Here is an 11,896-nt window from a genome sequence, read left to right as displayed (position 1 = left end):
ACCAGCCAGCTGCTTCTGGTTTAATAGGAATCTTGCTTTATGGTCGCACCCGCTTCATACATTTAAACCATATAGTTTTTAAAGCACTTGGCATTTAAAGCATATGGCTTCCACCAGAGAAGCCCGGGAACCATAGTTTTCCCCCTTGCAGAGCTATAATCCCCAGCAGCCTTTACAAACGACATTTGCTAGAGAGCCAAGGGTTGGTTTGTCAGCGAAGAGAGGGCCGGACGTCACCTTCATAGGTAGGTTTGTGGCCCCTTGGAGGTCAGTGGGCTGCAGAGAAGGTTCTGCTCTCTCTTCGGCGCTTGGGCATCGAGACAGTCGGCAGCGATCAGCAAGGCACCGCCGGAAGTGGCAGAAGCGGCGCCCGCGGCAGCCATCCAATAGGAATAGCCAAGCTCGTAAGTCACGCCAGGGATGCCCAGGCTGACCTGAAAGAGAACTGAGATGGTGAGCGATCCCGGACACTCTGCAGGCATCGAAGCGGGCGGGAGCAGCGCATGTTAAAAGCATGTGTTGATTACCATTTTAAAAAATTCTCACTTGTAGGGCTTTGCGGGCAGAAAGCCCCAGGTTCAAATCCTGACATCTCAGGTATTTCTGGGAAAGGGCTGAGACCCTAGGGAACTGCAGCCAGTCAAAGCAGGATGTGGATGGGGATTGCCCTAAAGAATCCATGTAGCTTCCAAGGCGTTCTATACTAAACTCCATTCCCATTGGGGAATGGCCACAGCTGTGTGGTAGAGTGCCTACTTTGCATGCAGGAAGGTCCCAGGTTCAAACCCAGCCATCGCCAAGCTGGGCTGGGAAATACTCCCTTTCTGGAGAGCTGGTGCCAGTCAGTGTTGACAATACTGGGCTAGCAGACTCTGGCATAAGGCAGCTTCTGCCATATAGCTCAGTCGGTAGAGCCTGAGACTCTTAATCTCAGGGCGGTGGGTTTGAGCTCCATGTAGGGCAGAAGATTACCAAAAGGCAGGGGGTTGGACTAGATGACCTTCGTGTGGTCCCTTCCAACTCTACAGTTCTATGATTCTTCTGTTCATATGTTCTTTTAGGCTACCTTACTTACCTCAAGCTTATACTTCTGAACGGTGTCGATGCCGTACCACAGAGAAGCAACCGCTCCAGAGAGCCCTGTGAAAGGGAGACCATTCCACATTAGAGTTTCCAGCTGCTGTGGCTTCCTTGATAGATCTCCTCTAGGGATAAATAGGATTTTAAGCTTTTTTTTATTAATAGCCGTGCACACACCTTCAGCTGGTGTGTATACACCTAGCTAACTTTTATTACCACTTCAATAAATGGACAATGCCAACTTGGGCCCACGAATTTCAGTGGGTCTATTCTGAGTAGGATCGACACTAGATTGACCTCCATCTCATACAGGGATGGGGGTGGATTTTTATTTCATCTGCACTGAAAGGCGAACCTACCCAATTTAATTTTTACATTTCTATCTCACCTTTCCTCAATGGAGCTTAAGGTGGCATACATTGCTCTCCTGCTGCTGATTATATCCTCAGAACAACCCTGTGAGGTAGTTTAGGCTAAAGGACAGCGACTGGCCCAAGGTTACCCAGTGAGCTGAGGGATTTGAACCCAGGTCTCCCAGGTTCTTAGTCCAACATTTCTAACCATTACACTCTTAACCACATTGGCTTTCTAAAACAATTCAAGAGTACAGCCATCCTTAGAAATTCATGCTTCTCTGGATCTTGCAATGTATTTCTCGAGCCAAGTAATGTTTACAAAAGTGTATATGTTATTGGGAAGGAGGAGAAACATCCATTAAATCGGGGGGAAATTGCTCTGCCAAAAAAAAGGTGTGGATTAGGCAAAATTGGAAATGTAAAAAAAATGTGAATATTAGGAGCACTACAATGGTGATGAATCTTCATGAGATGTGGACATGTAGAACTGATCATAAGAATGGGGTGGGGGGTGGGAATGAGAGCCTGTGAAAAAACAAAATTGGCAGATATGCCCATCCTTGGTGTCACACTGAATTCTGGAAGGGTGAGATCTCTTCATCATATTCTAGAACATCATCCTATGAATCTGGGCCATATTCAATGCTAGTCCTACTCTGAATAATGGGCATGACCAACTAACCGGTAGTTGAATGGGTCTGCTCTGAGTAGGACTTAGTTGGAGACGACCCTATACTTCCACATATTACGCTCTTTCAACTTTTGTTGTTCAGTCGCTCAGTCGTGTCCGACTCTTCGTGACCCCATGGACCAGAGCACGCCAGGCACCCCTATCCTCCACTGCCTCCCGCAGTTTGGCCAAACTCATGCCAGTCGCTTTGAGAACACTGTCCAACCATCTCATCCTCTGCCGCCCCCTTCTCCTTGTCCCCTCCATCTTTCCCAACATCAGGGTCTTTTCCAGGGAGTCTTCTCTTCTCGTGAGGTGGCCAAAGTACTCTTTCAACTTACCTTTACTTATTTTGAGCAATCTGCACTGCTTCGTCGTGACAGCTGTTCAGGCTGTAAGAAGTTGCAGGTGCAGAGAGTCATAAATGTGGGATCAGGTTTAACCACCCCATTAACATTGTGAGCACAAAGCATCATGAATGCGGAATAAAAGGGTTCCTCTGTTTGTTTTGTTTTGTTTTGTTTTGTTTTGTTTTGTTTTGGTTGCTGTTAAAGGATTTAATGCGGGACTAATGTAAAAAGGAAGCACCCTACAAACAAGTCTGTGGGAGGCAAGGTTTAGATCGAGTACCATTCTGCCCCAAGGCTGTGCTTACCTCCTAAGAGGAACAGGATCCCAGCAGCCAGGGAGAACTTCTGTTTCTGAAGGACTCTGTCGCGCATTAGCTTGGTACATTTCATGCCAGCAATGAAGGGAGGTATGGCAGAAAGAGTCAGAAAGGCAGAGAGGATCACCAAGACCCGAGTGACCACGAGAACAGCTGGTGGGATGGGGTGAAGAATTGAGAGAGAACAAGACTTTAGAACATGGAAAGAACCTTGAAAGGAGATCAGGATTTGCTGTGGGGTTTCTGGTGCTCAGTTATTTAACAATGGCAGCAGCAGCAACAACAACAAAAAATCTCTCCCCCCTTCTCCCAAAAAAACCTCCTCTGGGTTAGAATAATAGAATTGTTGAGTTGGAAGGGACCACTAGGACCATCTAGTCCACCCCCTGCAATGCAGGAATCTTTTGCCCAACATGGGGTTTGAACCCACAACCCTGAGATTAAGAGTCTAACGCTCTATCAGCTGAGCCACAGAGTTGTATCACTTCATTTTGAATGCGGGACTTGTATTGTGTTTCTTACATCATTTCCTTGTTTCTGGTGGGTAGGGTGGGGGAGAGGTTTACAAACCATGCAGAGGTTTGTTGAAATGCAAAACGGGATATAAATCAATTAGCTAACCAAAATAAACTTAGAAAATGAAATAGGAACTTTGGCTGCAAAACAATGCATCCAATGCTAGTCCTACCCAGAATGGACCTACTGGAGTTAAAAGACATGCTAACTTGGGTTCCTTAATTTAAATGGGTCTGCTTGTGGTGAGTCAAATGCAACCCTCGTGGTTAGTAAAAACTGCTGCTATTTTTGACTGGGATTCAGTCACATACTGGCAAATCAAAGCTGTGCACTCATAGTTCCCTGGGAGGTCTTGTGCAACCAACCCACTTTCCCCCAAAGATCAGACTTTCTTTGGGACAAGAAAAGTGATGGGGAGATGCACTGGGCAGCCTGGGATAATACTTGCTCTGACCTCATCATGAACAAATCAGAATGCGATGCTCCAGTGTCTAATCACCCTGCAAACAAATCAGGAGGAATACCCCCCCAAAAAACCAGTCATCTTGAAGTGCCCCCCAAGACTCTTAGAACCCTCAATCTCTATAAACTTGGTGTAGATTTTAACTTTGCATATTATGGCTCACGGGATGTAGTAGGCAGTTAGTTCTGCAGACCTCGGGGCCTTGAGTTTGGAGAAGGATGGGTTCGGCGAAGGGCCGCCGTTCAGCGGCAGAACACCTACTTCGCATGCAGAAGGTCCCTGCCTTGAACCCCGAGGAGATGTCTTGCCAGGGCTGGTCAGAAGGCTAGGAGGAAGGGGTTGAGGCTGTGGATCTGGATCCCACCCGACAGAGGTGAAGATCTGAATACTGGGGGAGGGGCCAAGCGGGTTGTTGGATGGGAAGTCCCGCCTCAGTACGTTCAGGCGTTTGGGAGTTGAGGAGTAGCCGTCTAAAGTGACTCTGGTGCCATATCTCCCATCATTGAAACGTTCCCCACCTCCAGGGAGCCACCTGAGGCTGGATCAGAGAGTGAGGCAGTGGGAGTGTCCACTTACTTCTGCAGCCCCAAGGCTCAGGCCAACAACCATGCAGAAGTCTGTGGCCTCCCCTGGGGCCATGTCAAATGTCTTTGCTTAGGCCTAGCCATGCCCCTAGGGTAGGGTTGCCGTATTTCAAAAAGCGAATATCCAGACACAAAAGTTGTTGACCTGTTTTTGACAAAGTTGTTGAGGGGCAATTCTCCACCCCCCCTCAAAAAAGGGGAAGTTTTTGAGCTATAATCTTCACTCTCATATGGCCAGATTTCCCCAGACATTTAGCAATTTCCGCCCGGAGACTGTTGACCTGCACACCTAGTAACCTGACCAACGTTTGGCCATTGTTGTGACTTATGGAATAAACCCACTGGCAATAACTGAGCAGCCGCCGAGACCACATAACACCGGTCTTGAAAGACCTACATTGGCTCCCAGTACGTTTCCGAGCACAATTCAAAGTGTTGGTGCTGACCTTTAAAGTCCTCAACGGTCTCGGTCCAGTATACCTGAAGGAGCGTCTCCACCCCCATCATTCAGCCCGGACACTGAGATCCAGCGCCGAGGGCCTTCTGGCGGTTCCCACCCTGCGAGAAGCAAAGCTACAGGGAACCAGGCAGAGGGCCTTCTCGGTAGTGGCACCTGCCCTGTGGAACACCCTCCCACCAGATGTCAAAGAGAAAAACAACTACCAGACTTTTATAAGACATCTTAAAGCAGCCCTGTTTAGGGAAGCTTTTAATGTTTAATATATTATTGTACTGTATTTTAACATTCTGTTGGAAGCTGCCCAGATGGGCTGGGGAAAAATAAATAAATAAATAAATAAATATATTATTATTATTATTATTATTATTATTATTATTATTATTATTATTACTGCATCTTTGACTGGGAGCCTCTGATCACAGGTTCAATCCCTGAAAAACTCCAGATGAGGCTGGGGGAAAACTGCTGTCTGACACTTTGGAGAACTTCTGCCACCCAGTGCTGGTAATATTAAGCTAGATGGACTAATGGTACAAGGCAGCTTCCCGTGTGTCCTGTCCACCTTTGCGACCTGCTCCAGCTAGGTGGACCTGGTTTATTTTCCTCACCTGGATGCTCGCTGAGATAGGAGATCGGGATGTCACAGGTCCAGAGGTCGGCGACGTTATCAAACACACACTCGCTCCACAACCCCCGGCACCGGGCACTCAGCCCCACCGAAGACAGGGGGTCCTTAGCATCTTGCTAGAGAAGGGGAGAGAGAAAGGAATGTTTTGTGCAGGAACGAGGCACCGCTGGGGTTTTTGTACAGACAGGTGGCGTGAAGTGAGATGGAGTTGAGTAGAAAGGTGTTGGTGGACTAACTCAGTTGCACCCAGGCTGCCCGCCCCTCCAATTGGTTGGAGCCTCAGGATTGTGGCAGGAGGGAATCTGTCCCCTATTCAAGGATGGAAAGAACCTGAGGCTCTTCAGATGTGGTTGGACTCCCTGAAGCACCCTTCAGCCCCAAGCATGGCTAATGAACTGGGGTGGTGGGAATTGTAGTCAGTGGAGGCTGGTCTGGTACCCATGAGGTCTGGTAGGACACAAGGCAGGGAGGCCAACAGTAGGTGGCGCCAGAGGGCATGGCAGGCAGAGCCAACTCATTCTAGTTTTGTCCTCATCTCTCCCCTTGAGTTCAACGCTGAGACTAAGGAGGAAGATGAAAACACCCAGGACTACACTCTGGACTTGTTGTAAGAAAGAAGAAAGGTGAGCAGGGGGGAATGATTGGGGGTTGGGTGGAGAGAGACTTTGAGAACTAATTTTTTAATTAGAGGTTCTTAAGCAGTGGCTTGCAGACCACGGGCTGTTATTGAACCCCATTCAGCTGGTCCACAGACCAGGACAGTTGAGAATAACTTCTTCACACAGTGCGTAACCTCTGGAGCTTGCTCCTGCAGGAGGCAGTGGTGGCTACCATACTTGGATAGCTTTCAAAGAGGATTGGAGAAGCTCCTGGAGGAGGAGAAGATCAATGGCTGCTATCCGTGGTGGCTGTGTTCTGCCACCATGGTCAGAGGCAACCATGCTTCTGAATACCAGTGGCTGGAAACCACAGGAGGGGGAGAGGGCTCTTGTGGGTGGGTCCTGCTTGCAGGTTTCCCATTTGAGGAATCTGGCTGACCACTGTGAGAACAGGAGGCTGGGCCAGATGGGCCATTGGCCAGATCCAGTAGGCTCTTATGTTATCATGTTCTGACTGTAGTGTGTCACAGGCACTCTCATCCTCACAGCCCACACTCTCTCTTCTGTCTGTCTGTCTCTATCTTTCACACACACAGGCAGCTCCCTTTTATAAATATTAGTAAATACGTTTGACAGAGCAGGCTCCTGTGCCCCCAACACCCGGAGAGGGTTCAGCAACGGGAAAAGGAAGCAGCAGCGATGGCTCCCGCGGCCAGTGTTTACCCAGCGAGGGCAAAGCCAGAGGTACTGGCCCCTCTTTGTCACAAGTCACCAGAAGCAGGTTTGACCTTTCCAGGAGTACACCGGCCCTCGCCGCTGTGGTATATATTTTCCCCAGAGCTTAACGTTCCTATGGCAACCAGGCCTTGGGTTTGACAACAGCACAAGCCGAGCACCCCTCCGGTTCTTCTATCAAGCAAGTTTTCAATTTCTTCAGAAAGGGGGAACCAAGAAAATTTTGTAGGCAGGGATGAGGGAATGGCTCTGAAGCTGATCCAAGGTGAAGAAATTCCCAGAAGGACTTCGTGTCTTCGTCTTGTAGCACACCGTGCTAGATTGCCCAATGGACTCATGAAGAAGAAGAAGAAGAAGAAGAAGAAGAAGAAGAAGAAGAAGAAGAAGAAGAAGAAGAGGAAGAAGAGTTTGTATTTGATATCCTGCTTTATCACTATCCTAAGGAGTCTCAAAGCGGCTAACATTCTCCTTTCCCTTCCTCCCCCACAACAAACACTCTGTGAGGTGAGTGGGGCTGAGAGACTTCAAAGAAGTGTGACTAGCCCAAGGTCACCCAGCAGCTGCATGTGGAGGAGCGGAGACGCGAACCCGGTTCACCAGATTACGAGTCTACAGCTCTTAACCACTACACCACACTAGCTCACATGTTTCAGGTACCAGCAAAGCAGGGGTACACACACAAAGATAGTTCTTTTGGGAAGTAATTTAACATTTGAGATTTCCAAAAAATAAAAAGCTTCTAAGTACCGTATTTTTCCGTCTATAAGACGCCCCCATGTGTAAGACGCTACCTATTTTGGGGGGCTCAGATTTAAGAAAATGGCCTCAGCACTATCTGTTTTTAAGATGTCCCCTAATTTTTGACATAATTTATTAGGGGGGAAAACCTAGTCTTATACACGGAAAAATACTGTAATCATCATGGGGGGAATCAGAACTTTGTTAGGCTTCCTTACCCTCCACTGCAGACACTTCCCCATTATTCCTGTTCTCTTTTTATTACTTATCTCCACCTAAGCCAGGGACTGTCCTTTTAACGCAGATCAAATTAATGCAAGGAAATCGCAAATGACATACATGCATGTGCATTTCAGCATGCATGCGAGTTCTGTGTCATTACGAATAGTACAATTTTATTCTATGGTTCAGTATTGTTTTTATTTTTCATTGCACATGGGGGGGGCACGGAGGCACCAGAATCTTGTCAGTGCTTGGGACTTCTACAGGTTGCGATCCAGTGTACGCTATTCTACACACTGCGTGGAGGAGAACAGCCCTGCAAAATCCGAAGAAGCGCAAAGGTTGGCTACGTTGCACTTAGCATCTAGTTTCGGAAGTTTGCCTTTGGAAAATGAAATCAGACAGGTTTGTGCATCCCTACCCACAGATGAGGCGGGGAGGGGGAAAAATGAAAACAACCGAGGAAACCAAAGGGTAGGTATTTGGCACAACACAGCTTTTGATTCCACCCCCTCGCCCCCTTCCCAGCTTTAAAGTCCTCTTAATTTGTTTCTTACCCTCCAGCAATCTGCTCCGGCGCCCAGAACGAAAAGCAAAAGGCCCAGCCCTCCCAGTCCCATCGCCAGGATGTCTGTTGCCACTGCCATGCCCGGGATCTCCATTCCACGCTCAACTAGAAATTTCCCTTTGCAACATCACACACACACACACCACACTTTTCTTCTTGGAACCAGTAGACCAGAAGGTGACCAGCACAGCAGATCTAAGTGGAAAGGACTTTGGGAGGGAAGCTGGTAAAAGCCAGCATGTTCCCCCTTGTGGAAATGGAAAGAACATGCATTTTTGTTGGCGAAGTCAAACTGCTGTGTTAGCTGCAAATAAAGTGAAGTGGAAGTGACTTCCCTGGTGGCACAAGCCCCATGTGGTCCAAAGGGAAGCAGAGCAATACAATTTGGTACCAGCTGGGCTGTAGGAGATGCCGGAAGGAGGCGTACGAAAGGCGCCATCCAACCGTCTTAGGGACTCCACTCTGGATTGGGGTAGGGTTTTCCCTTCAGCCTTTTCTTCTCCTGTAGATTTCCCACAAAGCAACAGAGGTTTAGGATCAGAGTTTTCCTTCTCTTAGATGGGGTACCTTCCCAGGTGGACAGGCCCCACCTGCTCCTCACTTCCCTCTGCAGCGCACGCAGAAACCAACTTCTTGACTATTGGACACGCTATTGGTCTTGTCCGCTCAATCCACCAGAGCCTGTTTTTGCATGCAAGGGGAAGTCCCTAACTCACCGAGGGTTTGAGACCCATCGGCTACCCTCACCTGGTTTAGAGGGCCAGAGGAAGCCATTTCTGGAGCGTGGCCGTTGTCACATGCTGACACCTTCTTGGAGCCACAGGTGAGAGCTGAGTGCAGGATGGGATGCAAAGGTGGGCAAACTACCCCGGAAGGAGCACAGTGTGCCCCCTACCAGAGGTACTACCCATCCCCTAACACCCCATGCACCCCATCATGGGTGGCTTTGCACAGTGGGGGGCAACTGTTTAAAAGCTGAGAAGGAGAATAAAGTGCTATTTCCCAGTCATAGAATCATAGAATTGTAGAGTCGGAAGGAACCTCAAGGGTCATCAAGTGCAACCCTTTGCAATGTTGTTGGTTGTGTCCACTGGCTTCCTGGTGAAATTCTGTTACAAGCTGCTTTTCTTTTCTTTTTTTTTTGTGTGTATAATTTTTATTAAGTTTTCTATTTTACAATTGAAAAATATTCATTTAAACAACCTTAAAATGTCAATTACTTCCCTTCTTCTCTTTCCATGGTTCAATTTGCACATCGTAAATCCCTGCATATTTTACATAACCTAAACCATTCAGTATTCCATTAATACATCCATCAAAACTTGCTTACACTGTTGAGTTTATCTTAATGCTGCCAACATTTTCAAGTGCACACAGTCCCCCCTCATATATTCAACAAACATTTTCCAATCTTCTTTACTCGTAAGTTCTTCGTGTTCTCTTATTTTATATTTTCTATGTTAGGTTCCCAAGCTGCGCATATTCCATCAGTTTAAGTTGCCATTCCTCTCTGGTCGGGACCTCGCTTGTTTTCTATACGAGCTGCTTTTCTCATGCAAAAGAATATTGACTGCCAATGTGGTAGTGGTGGTGGCTGTTAGAAATGTGACCATTTTGGCTTCTTCCTTCTTTTTTGCTGGTTTTAAGTTTCGTTGACTTCAACTTCTGGAAGAAAGAAAGATAGATAGATACGCTTTTACTTTCTCCTGGATTACTACAGTATTTGTATGTGTGTGTGCTTCAGGCTGCAAATCCCGTCATCTCTAGCCAGCACCCAGGCCATAAACACTCCTGAGTGTTAAGGCCATCAGAATTTCAAGGCGGTGTCAGTATGGAAAAGGACATTCTCTGTAACTTCCTCTATGTTGTGGAACTCCATCGTCACAGAGGTGAACCTGGCACCTGAACTACACAGTTTTTGGCGAATGTTCACAAGGTGACTTTTTATCCTCGCCTTGGACCTCTGAGATGTGTGTTTTCAGGGCCCACCCTATTCCTGTGACTGTAATCTCTTGTAGATGTTTTTAGTTCTTGATTTTAGATTGTTGTAACCCCACCCAGGGACCTGTTGGTAGAGGGCAGGTGGTAAATTTAACAACTACAGCAGTAATAGTAATAGTAGTAGCAGAAGAAGTAATAATAATAATAATAATAATAATAATAATAATAATAATAATGGGTTCCATTTCATCATATGCATGAAGTGTAGTCCTAAGTAAAGATAACACATAATAACACATAGCCATAATGTACTGACTCTTCATAGCACTGAAGAGTTGGAAGGGACCCCAAGAGCCATCTAGTCCAACCCCCTGCAGTGCAAAAGACTAACATGGCTACTTTCCTGAAATTCATGCAACACGCGATTGCTTGCTTGCTTATTTATTTATTTATTGACTTGTGAATTCAGCTTTTGCTCTGTGTTGTTGGCATCCGTCAGTCTCGGGAGATGATGGAAGAGTGTGTCTTCCGGGGCTGAAGTAAAATCGAGTTACAGAGACTGCTATGGCTGTAGAAACCAATAAGGGAGAGACATGTTTTATTGCAGCTGGGGCAGATGACGGCAACCAGTTTTGCTGTTACAGGTGCACTATGTCATTTCTTCTCTCTGAGCTCCGACCAGCAGTTATTCCTCTTCTGGTCACTGCTGAGGATACCTGGTATCCGTATCACCTGGTAAAACTTTTCAGGATGAGGCAGCCCCCATATGCATGGGGGGCTGTATAATAGGAACACAGAAAGCTGCATTACAGAGTCAGACCATTTATTCATCTAGCTCAATATTGCCAACACGGACTTGGCAGCAACTGCCCAGGATTTCAAGCAAGGGCCTCTCCTAGGTTTACCTGGAGGCACCAGGTGGTTGAACCTGGGACCTTCGGATGATGCTCTGCCACTGGGCTACAGCTCTTCCTTATCATCATTCTGGACAGGGCTGGATTTAGATTTCATGAGGCCCTAAGCTACTAAAGGCAATGGGGCCATTGTCAACAACAAATTGTCGCTGTTTTTTTGTGTTGAATATATGCTGTATGGTAATTTATGAACCTAATAGGTATCTAAAGCCATCTGCACATAACAAAATGTGTATTTTATCAAAGTAATTGTTGAACTGAAATACAATTAAGAAGAAGTATATTAATAGTGAAATACAATTAAGAAATATATTAATAGTGATATTTTAGGGAGCAGGCTAGCAGGCGGGGCCCATTACTTATATCATAGGAGCCTACACAACACAAATTTATTTGTTTTTTATGTTATATTTTGGAAATGTACATCCAGGTGGGTTTTTTCCCCTTTAATTTTTTTTGTGGGCCCAAGAGAGTGGGGCCCTAAGCTATAGCTTGTTTAGCTTATATGTAAATCCGGCACAGATTCTGGAGTCAACAGACACGAATCCAAACTTTCCTTTTTTTTCTTTTTTAAGAAAAGGGGTTATGTAGGGATACAATCCAGCGATTGCCCCGGTACCCAGTTCTCAGCAAACACCTTCCGTACTCCCCAAAGCATACCTGAATGTGGATCCTCCCACAGCAGAGACTTTTCCGTGTGTGTGTGTGTGTGTGCGCGCGCGCCTCCCCTCCCGTCTTTCAACCAATCCATTTCC

At 46.8% G+C, this 11,896-nt stretch overlaps 1 protein-coding gene across 1 annotated transcript; it reads right to left on the bottom strand.

The window, feature by feature from the left end:
- Positions 1-239: 239 nt before the first annotated feature.
- LOC117052168 (claudin-16-like) lies at positions 240-8,426 on the bottom strand. The gene is made up of 5 exons (XM_033158944.1): positions 8,276-8,426; positions 5,405-5,540; positions 2,762-2,926; positions 1,076-1,140; positions 240-434 (listed from the first exon to the last, which is right to left on the bottom strand). The coding sequence occupies exons 1-5, from the start codon at positions 8,378-8,380 to the stop codon at positions 240-242; spliced, it is 666 nt and encodes a 221-aa protein (XP_033014835.1). The 5' UTR covers positions 8,381-8,426.
- Positions 8,427-11,896: the final 3,470 nt, after the last annotated feature.

This window comes from Lacerta agilis, chromosome 8 (assembly GCF_009819535.1).
Source record: "Lacerta agilis isolate rLacAgi1 chromosome 8, rLacAgi1.pri, whole genome shotgun sequence".
Classification (NCBI taxonomy): Eukaryota; Metazoa; Chordata; class Lepidosauria; order Squamata; family Lacertidae; genus Lacerta; species Lacerta agilis.
Note: the sequence above shows the minus strand (reverse complement) of the source record. Positions and strands in the feature narration are given on the sequence as shown.